The following is a 25474-nucleotide window of genomic DNA, read 5'->3' as shown; positions in this document are numbered from 1 at the left end:
GAATTTTAATTGACTTGTACTCTGTGTAAAAAGCGGGAGCCCTATACACTTGGTAAGCTGAAGAGACGTTTTACTTTGGGACGAATATAAATTAAATACCTGATGAAATTAGGTATACGTATTCTCGAGTATGTAGTAAAAAATGTCTTCTGTCGTAGGTGTTCACAAAGTGCACAATTTCCTTCATAATTCTAAAAATTAAGAATGCATACTATGCAACCTTTTTAATGCATTTTCGGCACATTTTATTTTTTCTGAACCACTTCATTGAAAATGGTTCAAACACAGTCCAGCTGAAGCAACATGTGTACTCCATGTGACTTTTCGTGTGAACGAAGTTTTTTAATTCTATGCAGTTAATTAGGCTTATAAAACTGCAGCTCTCTATTTACGATGGTTGTTTGCTCTTTAAAATCATAAGGAACCATCAAATTAGCTCGCAGATGAATGTAAGGAAAGTTCTGGGCTATTTATATGAAGCACGTGGTAGCCATTATGAGAGACAATTACGCTAGCAATAACAAAAGAAATCTATTATGTTCAATAATTTCGACAGTATAAAAGCTCGATAGAGCTTTTACCTGTAAGGAAACTAGGGGTCGTCCGCAGTGTTATTTGATATTTATCGACACTACCCCATACTGCACGTATCCTCCTAGTAAAGGACATCGCATATACCCCAACCACAGAACATATCCACCACTTATTTACCTTTTAAGCGTCTTGCACTAGAATGTTTTTTCCTTGTATGCTGATTCCACCAAATCAAAAATCACCATATTAAAAAAGCGATTGCAATTGTTAGGGGGTCTCCATTTCAAAATGCCTATGCAGTATTTCGTTTTCTTCTTTATTTTCATAGCATTCTATTTTTTGTCTTCAATTGTTCTTATTTGTTTTATTATTCCATCCCTCTGCAAAGTTGCTGCACATGAATTTGAAATATGTGGTTCTTCTAGCTCTTATCGTTTTCAAATAGAAATAGTTTCATGGTTGATACTAAGCGTTATTTGTTCATTAGTATTTGTCTTATCAAATAAGTGAATACCTATCACAAAAATTCTCTCTTCTTATTGGTGGATTCTAAAGGATTGTTATTTTTCATAGAAGACAACTGCAGCAGTTCAAAGGACACCCTTCTGAACCCTCGAATTTTAACCCCTGCGACTGCTTTAGTCGAGCCTAGAAATTGTTAATCGTGGAAGAACGCTGGATCTTGGAGACCTCAGTTTTAAAATCCAATAGCGCATTGACGTTACGCCGTTGCCGAATATTGTTTGCTGTCCTTATCTACAGACATCATGGAATATTTTTTTCATATCATTCGGCTGATACCTGTTTTGGATATTGTTTAGTGATAATCATAATATCCGGCAGAACGACGGGGCAGCAGGAGGCTTTCCCTGCAGGTGCTGGTGGTAAATTCGCACTCAAGTTATACTTACTTTTACTGGATCCTTTTGGCAGTGACGTTTTTCAATGGATTGCATGCATGGGTGTTTTCTTTCTCCCAATTCTTTTTTTTTTCTTTCTTTTTCCCGCATATATAAATGAAAAGAGCATGTAGGTAGAATTTTAAGAAACACTAAGCAGAAACTTAATCTCTCCAGGAGGACCCAATTTGTCGACGCCTACAAAACTGTTATCAGCAAGGAAAAAAAGTATAAAAAAATGTGCACTTCATTGAGTGATAGAGAAAGAATTATCAATTATGTTTGTGTTCCAATTGTTTTATCTGATTTACAGTATTTTTGTGAGACGCTTTCACAGCGTGAATGAAGAGATTTGGCATAAGTTAACCTAATGCTTCTTCGAGCTACACCAGAAAGAGAAAAATAAAAACTTTTATTTCTAAAATTAGCTAGCGTCGTCTGATTTTATCGCTTCCGGAAGGAACTTTACAAAGTATTAAGTCAATTTGCACCAAAGATACTTGTCTAAACGTTGGTTATTTAGGTCAATATCCAAGAAAGGTATTGTTTCAGCAAAAGCAATGTCAGCAAAAATTCTATTAGGTCACCGACAATACTTACCAGTTGTACCTGTTCCATATGGTGAAGCGCCACACATAATCTCTTTATACCCTTGACGAAAAGAAGGACTTCTAAATGCATAAATAATAGGATTGCAAGCTGAATTCATATAGCCGCACCAGTACGCCTGAAAAATAACGAACTTTCTAACTAAACACTTCCTACTGTCATTTATGAATTTCAAAAAAAAACTTTCAAAAAATTATATTAATATTGGAAGCAATTGAGTTTCGTAAAATTGAAATTTTACTACTATATAGTGAATACGATATGTTGTCATTCATTTTTTGGCAATTGATTGCAGTCTGACGGGTTGAAAAGAAGAACATCTACGCGATAAGACCTCTATCTTTTGAATTGCAGAATCCCTCTCTCTATTAAGATAATTTACTCATTGAACTTTAAGGGCCATAACTTCAAATGGACAAAAATTGTATTTCATGTGATGCTTTGTCACGACTGCAACCAAGGATGTCACACCAGGTGTCCAAGGTTGCCATTTCATTCTGTAATTTTCCCTCTTATTTCTGTTTAAAGCAACCTGGCTAAATTTCTTGATGTAAAACGCTTATTTTGTTTTTCCAATTTCAAAGTTTCGTTTTCCTCTTTATACTGCAAGGTTCCTATCGCTATATGCCTGTACACATCTCAACGTAGCTCTGCCAATTCACATCCTTTGGTGTTCTCTTTAGCCACGCGTATGTTGTGTTCATATATGCGAGATTCAAATCTCTCCGTCTCGCCTATGTATACCTTGCAACATTTACATATCTTCTGCTATAATCTGTGCAGAATCTTTGAGCAAATTCTCCATTTCATTAATGGACACAAAAACCTTTTCACATTATTTACAATATTCTTTTTTTTTTTTTTTTCAACATTTCATATTGTGTTATTGTTCATGTTGTTCCAGTATTTTTTTTCTGTGGTCTTGTTTATTAAATCTTGGGCAACCGTATTTAATAGTAATTCTTTATTATTAAATACGGATGTCATTATTGTAAATTTTTAAACATCCATTCGTCAAAGTTTTATTAAATACCAATTTTAATTTTTTGCTTCGGTGATTAGCCTCCTATCTCTTTAGTTTCTGGGACTTCCAAGAAAGGTAAGATATTGGGCCCAGTCTTCAGCTTAATGCGGTTTAATTAATATACATATACAGTAGTTGGTTTTTGCTGTTTGGGTTACAGGAGAGAAATTGAATTATAGGAGGGAGTGAGAAGCAACTAAAATCATTGCGTTCAAATAAACATTTACCAGGGGTTGAATAGTTTTCTCAACAAGCCATTTGATGGATTTCACTGACTGACTATTTTTGGTTTTCTGCATATACCAGATACCCTGTCGAGAGCAAAGACTCATAAAGTCATACTTAAAAGACATATCCAAATAAACACACACGTGTTCCATACTAAGCATGGGCTCCGGACTGTCTACGTAAGACAGAAAGCAGTGGTAGGCAAGACAAGGCAACCTATTGACGGTATCTGATTTATCGTAATCCTGTATTTCGCTTTACAAAAGCAAAAAAACTGATTTGTTGTGTTTATAATGTATTGGTCTAGAAATACGTTTTGACATATTAGAAACATGAATTATCTGTAATCAACAGGAGGTGCTAATCTTCCAAAACAAACAAAATTTAAATGCCATCTCAGAAGCATCTAGGGTTGAAAGTTTTGTTGCGCTTTTTTCGATTGCAAAAACAGTGAAAGCAGCGTATATTTTATTTAATACACTGGATATGGTATGAAACTTAATGCAGATAAAATAGATGTTGAGAAAGATTTTTAATTCGAAAATTATCAGTATCTTTAACAACAGTACTGTACAACGTATTTTGGAATTCTCCAAAAAGAAAATAAACCCGGCTGGTTTATGGAAACACACAACAACAACAAAAAAAAACATCTTTATAGTATTCAGTACTAATATTACTGAAAAGTCGCAATCATCTGTAATTTAATAGTAAAAGGTTGCAATGATGAGTGGTATTACATCTATAATGGTACTAATGCTATAGATTTAGCATGGTAATCAGGAAAAAATATTAAAAAATGTGATGATGCACTGCACTGAGACGAAAGACTATTTTTTGATAATAAAAGTTGCTGCAATTGTCTCTTTGGAACCTTTTCCTTATAATTTCATTTTAATATAATTAAAAACTAGAGGTATTCTATTAGCAGCACCGCAACCCAAACTATAAATTTATAAATGCTCTTACTGACATTGTAGACCCCGTCTAATATCTTCCTTCTTTCCTTGCAACAGGAATGAACTGACCGATTAATTTCGAAAAGGCAGGTGATACCTTTCATATGCTTTGTTGTAACAAAATACGCGAGAATTCTCTTGGGTTCTTTCGTTACAGGTCTATTTTGTTCACGTTTCATGGAATTTGTCAGCAGTGGATGTGTTACCACTCCTCTCGGGTCATCTACCGCACCTCTTGGGAAATTAATGTACGACAAGTGATAATATTGCTATGTTTAGTATGCACTATAAAAGAATAACAGCTTTTACGGCTAAAGTATTAGTAAGGTCAAATAATGCAAGGAAGACGGCTTTTTTCTGCATAAACCAAAATAAACGCTGTAAATAAATAAAACTAAATAAAATAACTGCTAAGGTATTAGAGGAAAATCTTTTAATCTGATATCGGTAATAAACTGGTGTCCAGAAGGTTAAGCAACAAATTGAATGTTACCAATAACACCACATTGGTTAAAATAAATTTAAAAAAAATCGTCTGACACATATAAAAGAGTTTTCTTCCCATATCTATTTTGCACTGGTCTTCATTTTATGAGGAAAACCCAATAACACCTGATCCCCAAGTAACTAGGGCTGTAAGAGATTTTATAGAAGTTATATGCAGTGGCTATCCTTGTCTTCTGCGCTTGTGTGCATAGGCTTGAAGCCGCGTGCATCAAGGCCTGGTTGCTGGGACGACCGTGAAAACCCGTTATTTCTGCTCTGGAACAGTTATTTCTGGAACAGATTGAAATAGAAAACTCTCAAATATTCCTCACGTCTAGCATGGCACTCGATCCATTTGGGTTCAAATGAATTGTCAGGAAATGGCGAGTATTGTGTATCGATGTGCACTAAGTGTATCAAACAAATGGAAATACCATAGAGATACATAATATCACGGAAAACCATTAAAACAGCACAGCGCTAAGAAGGAAATAATGCATTATTGGCTATACATGTTGCAACAAAAACCTGTACTCCTCGGAAAAATGAATAAGGATATCAATAAATGGTCAATGAGATCGCCAGAAAGTGTTTGCAGAGTTGTATATCGCGAGTGGCCAAGCTCAGTAAACCCGAGAGCTGCAAAAGACAGCTTCAAAGACTTGAGTTTTATTTATATATTGGGTGGTCACTTTATGCGAAACACTACCTAATAGGGAATAGGTACATTTTAGTCCTCATTAGGGACTGAATTCGTTCTTCTGAGGGCTGAAGAACAAGGCCCAACGAGATGTCGAAGGTGTGCCACAGTGATGCTGTTTGACTTAATTTCTTCCTACAGTTGTTGCATATTGAATAGTTGCAGATCTCATTTTACAAAGAACTAGTTCCATTTCATCCTACAGATGCTCAATTATAGTGGGATCTGATGACTGGGGAGGTGATAGGCGAGATTCGCAGTCATGTCCTGGAACTAATCCTTAGGGATTAGTGACAGGGAGAATGTTACCACTGCTCATTATCCTGTTGGAAGAACCCATTTACAGATGAATGCATTGCAGCCATGAAGGAATGCTTCTGGCGGAAGCAATTTATAGATAACGTGTGGCATCCAAATGTTGCTCCATTGCTGTCATGAGGGCCAATGTTCACCACGAAAACACTCTCCACATCATTTCATTGCTACCAGCCTGCATTGTTGTTGTTGTTGTTATTATTATTGCTCTTATATTATTTCTCCCTGATTGGGGGTTCCACCTTGTGACGGGTATTGCTACAGAGTACACAGGGTGGTTGTTGTTATGTTACTGTTGGTCAAGGAACTCTCTGACTATCCTACAGGTGTTCAGGATTGCGACTTTCTGGAATTCCTTCTACGTGTTTGCTGGGAGACCTATTGCTGCTAGGCTGTTATGTAGAGTCTTTGGCACCATACCTGTGATTGACACAATGATCAGGATGGTCGTTACTTGTTGCATATGCCACATCGCTTTGATCTCCTGTCTTGGGTTCGTGTACTTCCTGATTTTTCCCCATGGGATTTCGGCAGGTTTCCAGTGTTCGGTAACGCTATATCAATCAGATAGGTAGCCGTTTCCTTCTTGTCCACAAGGGTTATGTACGGTCTGTTGTGCGGGATTGTCCTATCCGTTAATATGGCGCGGTCCCAGTACAGCTTGTGGGTTGGGGTCTCTAGTACTGCCTGGGGTTCGTACTTGTACGGTACACTTTCTTTGGCCAACTGGTATTTCCTTGATAGCTTCTGATGTATTATCCTGGCTACCTGATTGGTATATGAGTGTACTCAGTCTGGGTGATCACCTTGCATCCCGCAGTGATGTGTTGGATCGTTTCTGAGGCCAGGTGGCATCGTTGATATGTGTCATCGGACACTCCGGTTTCCTTAGCGATGTGTTTTCTATAGTTTCTGGTATTGATTACCTGGTCTTGGATGGCGAGCATGAATCCTTCAGCCTCGGGGAAGAGCGTCCCGCTCGTGAGCCATGCATTGGAAGCATTGTTGTGTCTGCAGTGTCTTCTCTGTCTGGCGGATATAGGGGACACCCTGGAAGCCGCCATTAACTTACAAATACACTTTGAAACTTTGTACCCCAGAAGTTGAAAAAGGTTCTGAACCTCACGGTAACAGAATAGTTATAACCCTCATTGTTCACAAGATGTCCATCTGTCTGCGTGGGTAGCACAGTGGTATCGTCACCGTCCTCCCCACACCGAATGGAAAAGGCCCGGGTTCGAATCCCGTCGATGAGCGAGGAACTTTAGTGGGCTTTTTTCACTCCGTGGCTGAGTTAGTCGGTCTCAGCCGTCGATAGCAAGGTTTTTTCCCTCAGAAACTGGGGTTTTTTTCGTCGAGCAAAACAGGCAAATCGACCAGAGAACACACGCAATTTACAGACACGAATACGGGTTAATGTAACCATTTACGGGTAACCCTAATATAGTAATTTTTTCTCTGTTGGAGGGGGACTCCTCGCTTAGTTTGAGTGGGCTATACAGCTTGTTTATCTTCCTTATGGCCTGGTGGAGTGCTGCTGTGTGTTTCTGGAAGTAATCCTTCAGGTTAACTATCGCTGTCTTCTGTTGCTCAATGAGGTCTGTCAGCCCCTTCCTCCTTCTTCCCGGGCAATTGTCAGTCTCTCCACGGCAGATTTCGGGTGGTGTTGGCAGCTCTTGGTGATCATTGTCCTTGTCTTTCTCATGATATCCTCCAGCTCGGTGTTAGTCCAATCTATGACCCCGAAGGAGTATGTTAGCACTGGAACTGCATAGGTGTTTATGACATTAACTGTGTTCCCTCCGTTCAGCTTTGCTTTCAGCAGGCTTCTGAGTCTCTGATGGTATTTATACACCCGCGCGCCTGACCACTAGGTCGCCGTAGCCTAGTGGTCAGCCGCGCGGGTGTACAAGTACACGTGCCTTGAGTGACCGGGGTTCAAGCCCCTGACTGCTAAATACAGTGCTGTTTCTTGTATTATGTCTATCTTGTGAACTCCTCTGACCCTTTGGTCGTCCCAGAGTAAAACAGAAAATTTATTTATTTATTTTTCGATCAGGCAGGCCTTAATTTCATTGTGCTGTAACTGCTGAGCCTGCATCATCCCCAAGTAATTGTAGGCCTCTCCCTCTGCCATGGCTTCGATCTCTTTACCACTCTGCAGCTGGTAGTTTCGGTTGATTAATTTTCCCTGACGCAATCCGTGGGTCTTGCATTTCTCCAGACCATATTCCATCCTAATATCATTGCTGAATTCTTCGGTGATCTGGAGTAGTTGCTGGAGGTGCTTCTCGTTTCCCGCGTAGAGCTTGATGTCATCCATGTACATCATGTGGTTGAGTCTTCCTTCCTTACTTCTTTGAGGTTATATCCGTACTTGCTACTGTTGAGCATAGTAGATAGCGGGTTAAGTGCTGGTATATAGTGGATAGTGGGCTCGGGGCATCTCCCTGAAAGATTCCTCTACTGATGGGGATTGGCCTGGTTTTGACGTTTTCGACCTTAATGATCGTACTCCATTTCGCCATCGTTTCTCCTAGGAAGTTTATCACTATCGGATTGACTTTGTAGATGTTCAGCGCCTCTATTAGCCAGCTATGAGGCACAGAGTCGAAAGCCTTGCGGTAATCGATGTAGGCTGTGTACATGTTGCGGCGCTTCTTGTAAGCTTGCTCCATAATCGCGGCATCTATGGTTAATTGTTCCTTGCATCTTTTGCTCAGCCGCTTGCATCCTTTCTGCTGTTCGGCCATTATGTTCTGGCTCTCCAAGTGGTCTGATATCTTCCTGGTTATGCAGCTGGTCATGATCTTGTACATTGTTGGGAGGCAGGTGATTGGCCTATATTTCGCCGCGTTTCTTGTATCTTCGTCTTTAGGCTTCAGATATGTGATTCCTTGAGTGAGAAACTTCGGCATTGTCTCTGGGTGCCTTATCTTTCGGGTGAACTGCTCTGCCAGGTGCTTGTGTGTGCAAGTGAACTTCTTGTACCAGTAGTTGTGGACGTTATCTATTCCTAGAGTTCGCCAGTTGTGAGAGTTCTTGATCGTCTGTTTTACTTCTTCCCAAATCTTCCACCCTCTCATTTCTTGTACGTCCTTAGTTTTCTTGCGTTCTAGTTCTATCCAGGTTGCTCGGCTGTTATGTCTTACTTCCCTGCTCCATATGTTTCCAAGAACTCCTCAATCGTCTTTTCGGGCAGTCCGTTCCCTTCTTTTCCGTCTTCTCCGAGATTCCTGTAGAAGCCTCTTTGGTCCTCATCGAAGATTCGGTTGTTTATTTTCCTCACTCTTGCTGAGTGCAAAGAGGTTCTGCTTCAATGTGTCCAAGTATTCTCCTATTCGCTGATTTTTTTTTGCCTCATGTTTGCTGTGGACGCTGTCTCTCTTGAGGATGCTCTTCACTTTTCCAATTAATTTCTTACTCCTATTGCCCCTTTGGTAAAGCGTCAATTGGCCTATCTTGATTCTTAATTCTTCTATCTTATGCTGAAGTCTTCTTTCCCAAGCTGGTGGTTCCTTCTGTTTTCGGTTCTTCTGCTGCTGGTCTCTCGCTTCTCTTCCATTAATCCTCGTGGCTGCTACCGCAGCACAATACATGGCTATGTGGATGGCCTCCAGTGTTACACCATTGCTGTCGAGGTAATGCGGTATTATGTGCCGATTCAGGTGGTCTGTGATTCTCCACAAGGTTCTATTCGGCCTCTGCTTCGGTATCACGTGAGTCTTTGTGGGATCTATTCTTTCGAATTCTGTTAGGGCCTTCTTCCACTCGTCCTCTATTCTGGTTATCATGACCTCGTCTGTTTCCTCTTCAGCTGCTGTAGGTTGTATTTCTTCTTGCTCTTCCTCCTGTGGTTCGGCGGTGGTATGTTCTTCCTCTTCTGGTTCCATATTCTTTATCCTTTGTAGTTGATCGCTCACGTCCTGCTTGATTTTTTCCAAGATTGCAGGAGCTATCAGGTTCTTCGTGACGATGGTCCTTCTCTGGTCCGCTATTCGCTGTTCGGTGACCTGAATATCCGGGAATCGTTCCAGCCACTTGGTATGTAGTCTCGCCCTGTAAGTTGTCATATCGGTCTCCAGTTTCGTTATTTCGTAGTAGGCTTGCATGATGTACGTATTCATTTGGATGCTCCACTTCATGCGTTGGCGTTGTCTCCCTTCCTGTTGGTCACTAGCGCAGTTGCGCACGAAGCACTTCCAGTTGGTGGGGCTGGCTGGTCTTGCCCTTCTCTTGTGGCAGCACATTATTATTATTATTATCAGTTTATTTCTCTGTTGAGTAGAAACTCCTGGGACAGCTATTGGCTAGAAGGATGTGAGTTACATTCTAAGGTGTGAAGCGGCCCCATGAGCAAAAGGTTACAAAGTCCACGGGACCCTCACCCTGAAAGGTTGAATACAGAATTTTGAGAGCCGAGTGGCTCTCCACTACAGTTGCAAAAGACGATAGGAGTCGGAAAAGACTTTCAATCTGTAGGCTTTTTCGTTACAGAGCTTTTCCGGTTCAATTCTTAGTTGATTGAAGAGTTCTATTGTGTTTGCTGGAAAAAAGCGACTTAGGCTGTCCAGGTTTTTTAAGTTGCTTTGAAGAGGATGTCTTGTTTCAGCATTCCTGGTGGCTTCTCGATGAGAGGAAATAAGCCGTCAATACTGGGAGCGTCTAATCTTCCTGTTAGCAGTTGGGCTAATGTGAAAATATTTCTTGTGTTAATTGTCTGTTTCCAGGGAGGAATACTCGAGATCCTGTTTAGCCATCTCAAGAGCCAGTATTCAGTACTAAGGAAAGCTTTCAGGTTGTTCGGTGGGGGCAGAGGCCCAAATCTGTGAAGCATACAGTGGAATGGGAAGTATACATTTCAAGATATACTTTTTAACAAGTGTTGACATCCGGCATGGTGGTCTAGGGACTCGTACCGTTTTCTCCAATATTCTAGCTCTACCATCGGTATGAAACAGCAGGAACGGCAAATCGTCAGATCACAGAACATTTTTCTAATCCTCCACTCAGTGTTTATTGGTCCCGAGCCCATTGTAACAGCATTTTCTTGTTTTTTTTTGCTGACAGGAGCCGAAACCGACTCTGTTCTCGCTTGCGATACCCCAGCTGTGATGATCAGGTACGATGAGACGCGCGTTCTTAAATGCTTCTTTGGTTACCACTGTAATACTCGGTCGTTATTTAATGATATTCTAGCCATTCTGCACAAGTCTCCGTTGTTTTGCATCAGCGAGCTGCTTCAACCTACGTAATACTCGTCTCCACAATGCAATGCGTTTTTTTTCCTCACAAAGTAATACATAGATTAATTTCCTGTTTATACTCGTGGACAGCCACACATAGTTAAAGGAGCTTACAAGATACAGAGAATACAAGAATGGTAATGTATTTAGCAGTCACGTGCGACAGAAGCACGGTCAACTCAAACGCGTGTATTACGCGTGACACAGAGATATTTATCTTCCTCTTAGTCTGATTAAGTGCTTTTTATTAATATCCTTTAGTGCACTTTATTGGGATATGTAGATGACTGCGGTTATTGTTTTTGTTTTATTATTTCTACTGCTGATCACATCTCGATTATTTTTTCCATATTAGCAAAGAAGCGTCTTACATTTTTTTTTCCTTATTATTCACGATAAATCTTGAACGTCGTCAGACGTTTTTCAAGGGGGATGGGAGGAACACGTGCGTTGTGAAGTTCAGCATGTGTCCGTCGAAGGCCTAACGTAGAAAGTAAAGCTGAATAAAATCAAGGGGATATGTCCCCTATCCTCTTCCTAACGACGTTCATCTGCTGCATATTTGTCTTTAGTATTAGTATTAGTAACGGCCGCAAGGTGCAAGAAAGCCTATGGCTTATGCTGCACCAGCCAAAAAAAAAAAAAAAAAAAAAAAATCCGAACAAAACAATGATAAAAACAAAAAATAAATAAATAAATAACTAAATAATAATAATTAATAAATAAAAAAAATAAAATAAAAAATAAATAAAAAGGAAATTAAACCTATCATCCTATGCGCTTCCCTTACTCGAAAGTACTATCCAGATGACCTTTGAATTTCCCCAAACTGTCGGCCTCTACCACCCATGAAGGCAACTTATTCCAGTAATTTATAACTCGCTGGCTAAAACAGAACTTCCTGCAGTCCAATCTAAACATTTCCCCCCGTAACTTGAATTTATGTCCCCTAGTTCTAGCATCATTTATAATCTTGAAAATTTTGTCCTCATTCATTTTACTGATGCCTCTCAGAGCCTTAAACACCTCAATCAAATCTCCTCTAAGGTGTCTAGTTTCCAAACTCTGCAACCCACATATTCGAAGTCTTTCTTCATAAGGACGCCCTTTTGCCGATCTCACCAGGCGAGTTACCCTTCTTTGCACCCTTTCAAGAAGCTCGATGTCTTTCTTCAGGTGCGGTCTCCATACTTGAACACAGTATTCCAAGTGTGGTCTAACATAAGCCTTATATAATGGGATTATCACGTCCCTATCTCTACTTGCAAAAGTTCGATAGATCATCGATAGGACACCATGGGCCTTCCTTGCAACCTGTTTACAATGCTCAGAGAATTTCATGTCTGACCGTATCGTAACACCCAAGTTCCTTTCCTCCAGTACTGGGTTTAGTTGAACTCCACCAAGTGAATAAGTTTTTTTGGGATTACTGTTTCCCAGGTGTAATACCTTACACTTTGTTGTATTAAAGCACAGCTGCCATTTTTCTGACCATTCCTGAAGTCTATCTAGGTCTTTCTGAAGAAGCTCAGCTTGACAGTGATCATTAACTATTCTCCCAATTTTAACATCATCTGCAAATTTAGACATCACGCCCTCTATCCCTTCATCAATGTCGTTTATGAAAATTAAAAACAACAGTGGTCCTAATACTGATCCTTGGGGAACCCCACTTCTTACATCAACCCAATCTGAGGAATAGCCATTTATCACAACCCTCTGCCTCCTGCCCTGAAGCCATCCTTCTATCCATCTAAGGATTTTCCCAGTGATTCCAACCTGTTCCAGCTTATAAAGCAACCGCTCATGTGGGACTGAGTCAAAAGCTTTGCTGAAATCTAAATAAACAATGTCGAAATTATTCCCTAAATCCAGCTCGTGAGTGACCCTTTCGAAATAGCGAACCAGATTTGTTAAACATGATTTTCCCTTTACGAAACCATGCTGAGTATCCTTGAGAATTTCAATTCGATCCAAATGATCCTGAATTCCACCCTTGATCATTGCCTCCATGATTTTCCCTACTACTGAAGTCAGACTGACAGGTCGATAATTTCCAACTTCACTTTTAGAGGCACCCTTATGTATGGGAGATACATTTGCACTTTTCCAATCCAAGGGAATCTCCCCAGAGTCTAGTGATGCTCGCATAATTAGCCTCAATGGTTCAATGCACTCGCTTGCCGCCTCTCTTAAGATTATAGGGTATATTCCATCAACTCCAGGAGCTTTACTGGTCTGTAGGCTCGAAAGTTTTTTCATTAAATAATCTTGCGAAATTTCAATATCATTAATTACATTTTTTTTAACTTCGCTCCCACAATTTCCCTTTGCCACAAAAGGCTTTTCATTTGTAAATATCGATGCAAAATAACTGTTGAGTTCATCTGCAACGGCAGCTGGTGTATTTATTACTATCCCCTTTCCCTTACGTAAAGGTCCGATCTGGTTTGTCCTGCTCTTCTTGGCATTTATATATGTGAAGAATTCCTTATTCCTCTTCTTTGCTCTGTTTGCTAGTGATTTCTCATAAACTGCCTTTGCCTGTCGAACCTTTTCTGTGGCTCTGTTACACATCACCTTGTAGCTGTTATAGGCTTCAGTACTTTTTATTGTGTTCTGTAGGTTGTTTTGTTTTAAGTACATCCATTAATTAAGTAGATAAACACATGAACAACTATTCAAATGGTAGTATTTCATTTCGCATTTATCACTTCGCAAAGTAAAAAGCAATACGAGAGCATTCTTTTCGCATTCATTACAAGCAGCTCACTCAGCTGTATATCATATAGAGGTTGCACCACTACGGAACTCGAGAAATACTAAATATCTCCGTAATAAATGCTTAGAAACGCACAGAAACACCCCGAACATAATTAAAATTTTTGAGATAGATTCAGTTCGTATGACATGCTGAAAATGTGCACCGCCGGTATTCAAACAACTTGACACGATACTCCAAAATTTGGAAATCCAACGTTGCAGGTTTCTAGAAATCCGAATTTCTAGAAACATGCAATCCTGGGTGACTAAAAGTCACCACATCATCGCAGTAACCCCATCTGGGAGGAAGTGGATGATTTTTGTTCCTCTTTTCCTATGTTGGACTACACTTTTAAATAGTAGTCTGATTTTAATACTTGCCCCAATCGTATCACTGCAATCCTTCATATAGGTATGAAATTCTTTCATTGTTCAAACCCCTTTCCTCCTAATTCTCAGTCGTTATCTAAATCTTGCTTTTCGAATTCAGGTTCACATAATGAACGACAGAAAAAAAAAAAAAAACAGGAAGGGGGTGGTCTGGACACACCGCAACTGCACTGCATCCAAATTTTTAAAACTAATGTTCGCATTAGTTGCAAACAAGTTACCCTGAGGATTAATCGATTATCCCAAATAAATGGATTAACGAGTTAGGATAACACACTGCTCGAAAAAAATGGCAGAACACGCAGAAAACATGGTGTAACTAGGGCAGTTTGAAAGCGGGACAAAATAAAATAAAGATGAAATGAAGAGACAGCAAGAAACTTCTGACAGGTATATGGGACATTTATAGGGGTTGACTAAGAATTACCAAAAAGTTACAGAAGTTGATACAAGATGTTCGAAAATATGGTCACATGACAACAGTACGGCGTATGATCCTCTCTAACGGCTAAACAGACCTGACAGCGGTGAACCATATTCGATATAAGGGACAACAATTCTATAAGATTCTGGGACAACAATTCTAATTCTTCAACCAGTGCAAACCTCAGCTCGCCAAGTAACCGAGGAGTTTGATGTCGGCGTGCAATGCGACGACACATGTTCGATCGGATTTGTCTGCTGATCGTGCTGGCCATGGCAGTCGTTGGATATCTTCAGTTTCAAGATATACCTCCACCACTTGCTATATGTGCAGTGGTATTGCCGTGCATGAAAAGAAAACCTGGGCCAACCTCACCCCTAAAAAGTTGCATATATGGTTCGAGGATATGTTCTCGGTACCCCTATCAAAAACATGGAGGGGTGCGGCTGTTGATCATTGTTCCGCCCCACACGAGAACACCGCTTTCTCTTACGTTGGAGGGATGGTACCGCATTCTTCATTGTCTCCAGTTGAAATAACGTCTAGAATCTGTTTGTAGGCTAAAACTGGACTCATCAGAGAACAGAACTGTACCCCATTTGTCAGGACTCCAATTCATGGCACCAGTTTCTACGAGCCCTAAGGTGGTTTGGGGGTTAATGGGATATAAACCACTGGCTTCCTTGCATAGAATCCACTTGAACTGAGCCTTCTTAACACAATGCAGTTGGAAATGTTTTCACCTGTGGCTACAGCAATCTCAAGAGACAGTTGATGACAGGACACTGTAGGGTTCCATTTTGCTGTTAGAGCAAATATCGGGAAGAGTTGACTGTTCTAGATTTTAGCCACATTTGCTGCCAACAATTTTTTGTGGCATATTTGCCACATTTTTTTTTTTTTTCACAAAGTTAACCATGAAATAGTCCATTAGAAGGTGTGTATGTGTATATAAATATACACTGTGTGATTTCTGAATCATGACCACCTAATACTGTGTTGGGCCACCGTTCAAACGGATAACAGCCACTGTTCGTTTAGGCACTGACATCCACGAGAGGTCTGAAGAGAGGTCTTCCTGCGAGGCTTTCCATAATGTCGGAATAGATGACGTTGTCTACCCATGCGCCTCACTTCCTATTTCAAAACATCCCACAGGTGTTCAATTGGATTGAGGTCAGGCGAATTTGGAGGTCAATCAAGATGGGTGATATCCTCACCGTGTCCCTCGAACCACTCATGCATAGTGCAGACTCGATGATACGGTGCATTATCGTCTTTGATGATCCCTTTTCTGTCCGAGAAAAAAATGCAACGTGGCAGGGTGCACATGGTCCCCTAAGAGCTTCCAGTAGACCTCACCAGTGAAAAATTGGTCCATACGCACCAGAGGTCATAGTTTTTTTGAGCAAAACATGCCCCATATTAAGCAATCGCTGCCACCTGCCTGGACAGTGGACACCATGCACGATAGATCCATGGACTCGTGTTACTTGGCCACACATGAAGGCGTTCGTCAGCACGAACCCTTCATCCGACCAGCACACTCGTTTACAGTTCTCTGGTGTCTCACCAGCGTACATCACAGTATTCGCCGTCGACGATGATCAGCGGTGAGAAAAGAGAATGCCTCTTGGGTTGCCTGCTTGTGGAACCGCATACGTCTGAGTGTGCGGCGCATCGTCGTGTGGGATTTTGTTATTGTATTCGCCATATTGTATTGCAATATCAGCTGTCGCACAGTGAGCTTCCATTGAACCCATACAATGCGCCCTTCACTCACCACGATCATCCACCTTTCGTAATCTTTTACAGTTCTGTCGGAGCGAGCTGGTGTGACCTGTTCGATATCATTCTTTGTACACCTTAACCACAGTGAGCCGTGAACAACCGACAAGACATGCTTTTACCGATATGGAAGCACCCGACACGCAAGCTCCCACAATCATGCCTTTTTGAAACTTTGTGCTGTCTTTACTACGTCCCATAAATGCTTCTTTGTCACTTTGACTTGCACGGCCAGATGAAAATTACCACTGTTCGGCCTCTTATACTGCGAGCTATAAGGCATGGTCCATTACGAATGGGGGTAGTCATAATTCAGTGATCACTGATTTTATATTAGTGTTACATAAAAAAATTCTTGCAATAAAGTGGTATAATATTAAAGCTATTATTATATATCAAACTCCTTACTCACCAAAGGGTTAACGACAAGTGGCATAATAGTTTTATCTTTCGCGAATGCTAAAGTTGTAGAATACACAATGAAGGGAGTCCAACACAACAAGAAACACGCGAGTACCAAAACCAAAGTGCGGGACACTCTCTTTTGTTCATTGAGAGATCTTTCCAAGTCCACATTTGAAGTTTCTCTAAGTCGTACCATATGTTCGTTGATCTCTCTAAATATTCGACAGTAACAGAACAGCATAACGCTCAGTGGGATGATGTAGTTTGAGATTGTGATTGTGAGGGAGTGCGACAGCTTAAGCATATTATCGGGAATAGTGGGCCCGCACTGTGATGTTCCTTTCTTATAAACGTAGCTGTTCCATCCCAGCAATGGAGAGATGCTGCATATCGCTGCCCACAACCACGAAGCAGTAATCATGAAACCGATCCTCCTAGACGTCATAGTGTGGCTAAAAGGTCGTGCGATGGAAACATATTTATGGATACTGATGTTCATTAGCGTATGGATGGAAACAATGAAAAAGAAAGGCATTGAAAACCCATTGAACTTGCAGAAGACATCACCGAACACCCACCGTCCATAAATTATGGTAGTCAGCGAAAAAGGCATGTTGAATATGGCAACTAATACATCAGCTACTGCCAAGTTCAAAAGAAATAGGTTAGTCCTAGTGCGCATTCCTCTGTGCCTAATGATTGTCAGTATTACCATAGTGTTGCCAATAGTGGATAAGATCATGAATATAACCATGGTAACGGATAGTATAAAAACTATAGGAAATCCATAATAGTGCTCGGTGTCATCAGTGTAATATACAACTGAGGTAGAGTTGCTATGCGGCTGAGTACGACTAATTTCCCTCAGCCGTGGTGCCATCTGCATTAAAGTTTCTTGAACATTAGGGAATTCTTTGCTGAGGTTGGTCAAGGACTGCTGCATTAAATTAATATCCATTGTCTGACGGACTTTTCTTGACGGTTCAAAAGATGTGTAATTGGAATCCATAGAAACCTGCAATGAGAAAGAAAAGAGATATCAGTATTAAAAACTTGGTAAAGCAATTTATCTTGTTATAATATGCGTGAAGTACAACGATTCGGCTACGTTAGTAATTATTTATGTACTAATTGACAGTTGATCTGTTAATAACCAATTACCAATTAATTAGTTAAAGGTGGCTACGTAAGCTTAAAATTAAAGTTCTGTTATAATGGAATCTGTTTATCACTGCGTCAAATAGAAACAACAGTGGCAATCCCTTTCGACTATGTGACACCACTATTCATAAACTGTAAAACAAGAACGACGCGTTTGATGACCTTTTGATTAGTCATTTTCTATTCTTTTCATTTTGAGGTTATTCCCCGAAAGGAATGCACTTATTTCAGGAAACACCTGTATATTATACATAAAGTAGAGACGTTAGCAAAGTTGGGTGTGTTGTAGTTATCTTTGCGTACACCACTGGCCAGTTCATAGCTCAGTATTTATGGTAAATACTGTTTAAAATAAACCTTTGCAAAGGGAAAATGTTTTTGTTAATTTCCAGCGTAATCTCGATCGTTTTAAATACAAGAATTCTAATATTGTACTGTATTTTCATTCCCTATATAATCATGTCAGGTGTATCCACGTGACATCTTGTATCTACAGGTTATTGGCCGGCCTTGTGATCTCATCCGGCTCACCTGCGAAACTACTATGTTGCCAGATATACCATTACGGAAAGAATGGTGTGATTTTCATGTTTTCTATCTGTATATTTTTGGACCATCCAAAAATCTTACTGGGGAAGTACCCATAATTTGTAATCATAATTAAAAGTTTTATTAATTAAGACGTAGTAATTGTTATGTTCAAAGCAATCTTTTGCTTTGAGTGTGTTTATAAAGGTGTGTGTGGCTGTTACCATCTTATTTTGCCACGAACGCGGCTTATTTTCTGAATCGGTGTAGCTTCTTTTCTTGGTAATTTCTCGTATTCCAGCAACCAGGAACTGAAGAGGTTGCATCACAAGTTTTATTGTTTGATTGGGATGGGGAGAGTGCAATTCGAAACTCGTAAAGAGGAAGTACCGGCGAGTTTTTTTTTATATGTGTATATGGGGGAAGGGTTACTCTTGTGGGAACATGCCGCTGGTTAATTAGGGACTTTGTGAAACTCGGGCTGCTAGTGAGTAGTATTCAGTGTTGTAGACTACATCTAAAGTCCAAAAAAAAAAATAACTCCTAGTGTCTCATTCAATGTTTGGCCATGGCTCCAGATCACGCCTCACTGGTCACAACTGACGGATTTAATCACTCTGCATGACTGCTCAGATCTTTTCAGTTTTCATAACTTGCTAATCGTTAGGAAGGGCGCACAAAAGAGCCTTTAAATCGAATTATTAGAACTGAAGATGCTAATAATACTGATAATACTGATAATCTCATAGTTGTCTTTAAAAACAAAAGCAATTTGTTTCGGTGTGTTGCAAGAGAACAGGATAGATAAGATTATTTTTAAAAAAAAATGTCTTGGTAAATCAATAAAGACACCATAATTAATCAAGCTGTACATAACAAGAAAAGTATGTAAAAGTTCCCCCCTTCCACTATGAACAACAAAGAAATGAAATTCTTTTTCTATCTGAAGAAGCGACATAGTTCAGGCGTTTTTATTTTTTCAGAGGAAGTGCCTATTTATATCATTAAAATACAACATTGTACTAGCAATTATGTGCTATTATGATGTCAAAGCAGTAGCTTCACGAAGTCAGTTGATGACCTGAAACGTTAGCCAAGCAGCTGAACATAACAGCATTGACGCCTATATTTAGAACAGACTGACGTTGTTTTTAACGATTGAACTGTATATATTCTTAGAACTATATATAAATATAAAACTAATATAAATTTGCTTATTTGAAAAAAAAAAAAAAAAAAAGTCCATAAGAGGTACTAAATAATAAATCATAACATATATAATTCAAAGCATGATAAAATTATTATACAAAGCTAGTCACACACATCTTGATGTTTATCACTAAATTTAACTTTTAATTCAAATTTAAAAAGTAATTATTATATATATATATATATATATATATATATATATATATATATATATCTTTCAAACCTTGATACTAGGTTAATCCAAGCTTGTAATAAATCAAGATATGTTTCTTTAAAACGTTTTGCTTTTATCTGATATTTAGTTAAAAGTAACCTTCAAAAATGTTCTCAATAAAACTACTTTTAAATTAACGAGCGGGACTAACCGTGAAAAAGAGCCCATTTTATATTCTGCTTTTTTTTTAAACTGTGCTGTTTATGCACACTCGGTTGCTTCAAGAGCGATTCCGAAGTATTATCGTTTTTGACAAAAAATACAAAACGATAGTGTTTGAAAGAATGGATTTACGTTCGAAATGCAAAATTCTGTACTTAATAGTGACATGCGAAGTTTGCCAACCCTCATCATACTGAAAAAACTGCAGCTTCATAAGTGGATTCCTTTATTATGGATACTATTGGAACCAGCAGCAAAAATATGAAGTACTTCAAGCCATGGGGCTGGCGAAAATCATTGGAGCGATCAATTATCTCAATGTGATTATGGAATTTAAGAATACTATTCTGCCCAGACCAACTGTGCGCCGTAAAAAGCAAAATTAATTGTCCCAATGGCTTTTTCATGCGCCCACAATCAGAGGATTATATCTCAGATACTAAACCACTTTGTAAAAGAAGTAGAAAAGAAGGCGTCACCGTAAAGATGACTGATTGAAACTTCCTGTGCGGGAGCTGGATACCAATGCAGGATACTGGAAAGATGTTGAGAACCTCCCCAGCAGAGGAAATGGGGGTTGAAATATAAGCAATAAAAACAAACTCGTTATAAGAGGAGGAAAGACGATTCGGGTGGGACCAGTTAGAGCCAAGCTACCAAGGCTGTTTGGCTTCAATATACCTCTTTTGCTGGACGAAAACCCAGAGTTTGAGGCCAGTTAAACAGACAACGTTAAATCAACAAGACCATAATAATTTCTAGCATCGTTAATGGGATTCGAACGAATTGGAATGGTCCGAAAGGAACGAATTCGAACGGGCGGTGATTATGACACCCTTGTCAAATCTGTGTTTTAGCAGCAGAAATAAGTCCACATTCAATTGAAAAATGGCACGTGATGTACTATGTAAGTCTTCTGGGTCGTGCGACCCATAATTAAGAAAATGGATAGCACAAATGGGTTTTCTATAGACTGTGAATCCACTCGTCGAATAGTCTACGATAAAGAAGGCACAGCGCTATCAGCCTAATTCCATTGTAAGCTAGAGGAAGTTCGAAAGAAAATGAAGATATTGCAAGAAAAGCACTTTTGAGCTCTGGAAAATGACCACAAATACGTTTCTGTATAAACTGCCGGAAAATGCTGATGGGAACCAGCAAATTCGAAAAATGTTTGCTTCCGTCTCCTCCATGGCAATAGCTTTGTTTTTATAAACAGTCGTTATTGCAAGAATTATTTGTAATAAATTCTACAATACTGAGTCATTTTTCTAAAATGATAACATTGTGTCATTGAGATAATGAAACTCACTATTATTAATGAGTTTCATTATCTGCAAAAAGATATTTTAACACTTTATTTTAATAAGATCAAGTTCATTAACCGAAGGTGATTTTGTGCTCCACACAGGAATTAATTAAAATTAATGCAATGTATAATGTTTTAGTCAAGATGGCGTTATTTAATGGAGAGGAAAAATATTTTTGGTGAAGCCCGTTTTGAAGTACACGTAACGAATTATCTGATGCATGTATACGTTTTTTAACAAAAGATAAGTTGTAGTTAAGCAGTAGATAAAATCAACGATACGTAAAACACATGATTATTAATCGTGAAATTGAATTCAAAAATGCTGTATGTCTTCCTTGGTTCTATATACATGCTAAAACATTTCCTTTTTGAATATTAAAATTATAAAATTGGGTTTAGCCTGAGCATAAAAATCAAGAAATGAGTTTGTGGAGTATTATAAGATACGAAAAATTTTTAAATCGTTTGAACACATTAAATATTAAAGAATGAGGGACCCAAAAAGGAGGAGCCTAGAGGGATATCAGAAAGTAACAGTTCTAGAGCTAGTACCATTAAAATCAGTGTGTATGATTTGATTTTTCATAGATATACAGTTGTTCTAATTTTTAAATCCCAATCTGTCTTAGTGGTCGTGCTGGTGTATAAACAGAATTATGTTCTGTTTGTACACAAACACGACCACATACAGCAATCACGTTGGCATGAACTCTATATACAAGTGTGTGTTGCAGAGGATAAACTCCCTTAGGATTGTGATAATCTAAATACACACTCCAGATAAGTTAAGCTATGCTGTTATTATTGTTTATATAGCGCATTAGTATCTAAGGACAAGCTGCGATGTGCGTTATGCCTGTACAAGTATATATTCATGGGCCTATTTGATTTTTGCGGGCTGAAGAAACCAGGAATAACTAATGGGAGCAGATCTACCTCTTCAACTGACATCGGCTAGCGGCTAAACCGACTGAAGAGATTTTTAAGAATTCCTCCAGTCTGCAATGGAATGGACTATTGTTTTGCTTTGAAGTTGGAGTACACAATTCACATCCTCTCATGTCTAAAAGGAGAATTATGTACTCCGATTTCATAAGCAACAATAACTAATAATTCAGTTAAAGTAACCTTCATTTCATTATTTTACAGAACAAATTTATAAATGAAACGAGTCGGCCCACTTAAATGAATGTTTATTGCCAGTACATAGCAGACCACCAGTCTGGCCTTCATTTGTTAACATTGGCAGCCTTACTTTCACTGTTATTGTAGACTAGCATTACTTTGGTTTCTCATATACGATGAAATGTGATGAGAGACTTGTTCCAGACAATCAGGCTGTGCTACATTTTACAGATAGCTAATTCCAAACGCAGTTCACTGTATGTGTGGTTTTTCACAGACAAATTTTGTTGAAAATGCCTTGATATTTTGACTATTTCGGCTATTCAGATCGTGAACGTTTTGGCAAAAATAAGATAGTTGTTCTATCCTCTGTAGTTACATAATAGTTTCTTCATTTCATCCAATTCAATAAGAAGTCTAAACTTTGGATATAACTAGGAAATATTGTTTTCTGCTGTTCTAACTGTTAGAAATTTTTAAAAGTATTTTAGTCACAAAGCTGTTTAATATCGAAATAAATATTTATGTATTTCGAATAGTAACCGAAGAATGTTGAGTGGAGTTTTCTTACCAAGTTTTGAAATTTTAGTTTTCTGCTGAAAATATTAATGAAATATGATATAGGAAAGTTTGCTTATCAACAATATTGAATTAAACTTAAGGACACGACACATAAATACAAGATCAGCTGTTTGGAATTAAGACATTTTTTCTTTTTACGAATACATTTTACGAAACTGAGACTACCCAAGCTTTAACTAATTTAACTAACATTCTGATTACCCTTATTCTCTTCTAAAACAAGTATTGCATACTAAAAACAATGTACTGTCGCAGGCCTTTTCGTGCTGCTGTGTTGAAACCTATTAAGTTAATTCTTACAAAAAATGGCAGAAAAGACTTACCACACTTTAACATTCCAAGCTACTCGGCTACGTAAAACCTGCACAAAAAGAATATAGGGCAAATAGGAAGCCGCACATTGCCATCCTCTAGCATAGGGTTGATAGACTTTTCCATTGCTGGATGCCAAATTAATAAATATTCAACTGAAGCGCAAACTAGTGCCAACTACTGACGCATTCTGAAATTTTTCTTGGACGCACACACAGCAACGTGTATTATGACAGAGAATAACTAGTTGTTGCTGTACATTTTTGGACGAATTAATTCTTGAGACATTAGCTTTAGCCTTAACTGAGATCGTCTCACCATTTCGCCATATTTCAGCAGTTTTCACCCTCATTTTTGAAAACTGCAGTATGTTATTAGCAGATTGCCTCCTCTGATGAAAAGCACTGCTTGGTGTATTACGGAAATGGCAATTAATAAAAAAAAAACAGGTTTATTATTATAAGCTTCATTTTAATTGTAGATTAAAGAAAGAGAATAATTTTAAAGAAATCACTCACAAAGCACTAAATAACAAATATCCGGAGGCAACATTTTTAGAATAAATGTAAATACACTTCTAACCCTATTTGAGAGCTATTTCTATATCAAGCATAATATGATAGTTTTTATACCATCACTGCTAATAGAGCTGTGTTCTTTCATAGCAACAATATAGATTATTACACTATAAAAATAAATGCTGGAGTGTCACAAAGAGGCGTACTATCGTAACTACTCTTTACCGCATCGCTAATGCCATTATCATCAGTTGAGAAGGTATGCTAATATCTGCTAATGACCTTAAGTTACCAACGCCGTATTTCATCAGGAGTTGGTCTTATAATGATGATGATGATATCCATCATTTAATAGCAAATTCATGAAACTTGCTGACTACCTGGACAACTTTGGGCTGTGACTTTATCCAAACAAATCAGAAATAATGCTGTTCTCGCTAAAGCAGATGCCAATTAGGATCCTGTTGTATCCCCGAGATAATCTCATTGCAGTCGAAAGGGGTCACAGGGATTTGTAACTCACAATCAACCCTAAGCTCCGCTTCCACAACCACACAAAAGTATTGGTAAATAAAATGAGAAGCCTCGGATGCCATGCCAAACAGCATCTTCTTTATGTTAATGGATTACACACCACAAAGAAATATTCATACCTTAATCTACGCTACAACATTGCGTGCAGTTGAACTTTGGGTGTCTGTTGTTCCAATAAGTATCATGTCGTCCTCAAGGGTAGCACAGTGCATACAATCACCATCCGTCCTTTCCCCCCCTACTGGGTGGAAAAGACCTCGGTTCGAATTCTGTCAATGACACGAGTAATTTTTCTAGGTTTTTTTTTTCCACAATGTGGCTGAGTTAGTCGTTCACAGGCGAGGGTTGCATGGGTTCCTCCTCCCCCGAAACTGTGGTTTTTCATGCGTTCTATGGCCGATTTGCCTTTTTCCAGAAAGCAGGCAAATCGGCCATAGAACGCACGCAGTTATATCTATACAGAGCAGTATGGCCTAAGTAGCTGATAGGCTTTAAACCCTACAACGTAAGTATCATGTCCTTCTACCCCTCCTAGGAGCGCGCGCTACTGAAATGGCACTCAAATAAATAACCATGGAAAAAAATCATTAATAACATGAGGATAGCGATTACAACTAAACTAATTACAGGCTCAATCACATCTAAGTTCCAGAACATCTGCACACGTGGGAGCACTGTAAGAGCAAGTCCCATACTACTCATACTACTTCTTAGGCTGCTCAGGCGCTAAAACTCTGCTACAGATTCGTACCAGCACGTGCTCTCAGTGCTGCCAATATTGGAAGTAAACGAAATGCACAGTTAGATATGCATCGTCGGATGTAAAATATTTGAATAAGCAGAATAAAAGAGCAATTATCAGAATAATTCAAGTTACCTTCTATCTGGCTAGCGGATTTCCCCCAAGGCTAGCAGTTTTCCAACCCATCTAACACTGCCTCGATAGCATCAGTGAATGAACACCAACTCAAGGCGTTTTCCAAAATTGCCCTGTACTTGTCAAGTAAGTCTTCAGATCTACTCTTAACACGAGCATTAGTGTAGGAG

The 25474-nt window shown here is 39.0% G+C and overlaps 1 protein-coding gene across 1 annotated transcript in view; it reads right to left on the bottom strand.

Annotated features, from left to right (window-relative positions):
* The window catches only part of LOC150091058 (uncharacterized), a 51236-nt gene that overhangs the window by 2265 nt on the left and 23497 nt on the right, over positions 1–25474 (bottom strand). Inside the window, exons 2-3 of the mRNA XM_090381481.1 lie at positions 16778–17785; positions 2034–2160 (exon numbers count right to left, since the gene is read on the bottom strand). Of these exons, the coding sequence (XP_090237607.1) occupies positions 2034–2160; positions 16778–17779 (1129 nt within the window). The 5' untranslated portion in view covers positions 17780–17785. The remainder of the gene's footprint in view (positions 1–2033; positions 2161–16777; positions 17786–25474) is intronic.

This window comes from Mastigoproctus giganteus, chromosome 1, assembly GCF_048544385.1.
Source record: "Mastigoproctus giganteus isolate SK-2022 chromosome 1, ASM4854438v1, whole genome shotgun sequence".
Taxonomy (NCBI): Eukaryota; Metazoa; Arthropoda; class Arachnida; order Uropygi; family Thelyphonidae; genus Mastigoproctus; species Mastigoproctus giganteus.
This window is presented reverse-complemented; position numbering and strand designations above follow the sequence as displayed.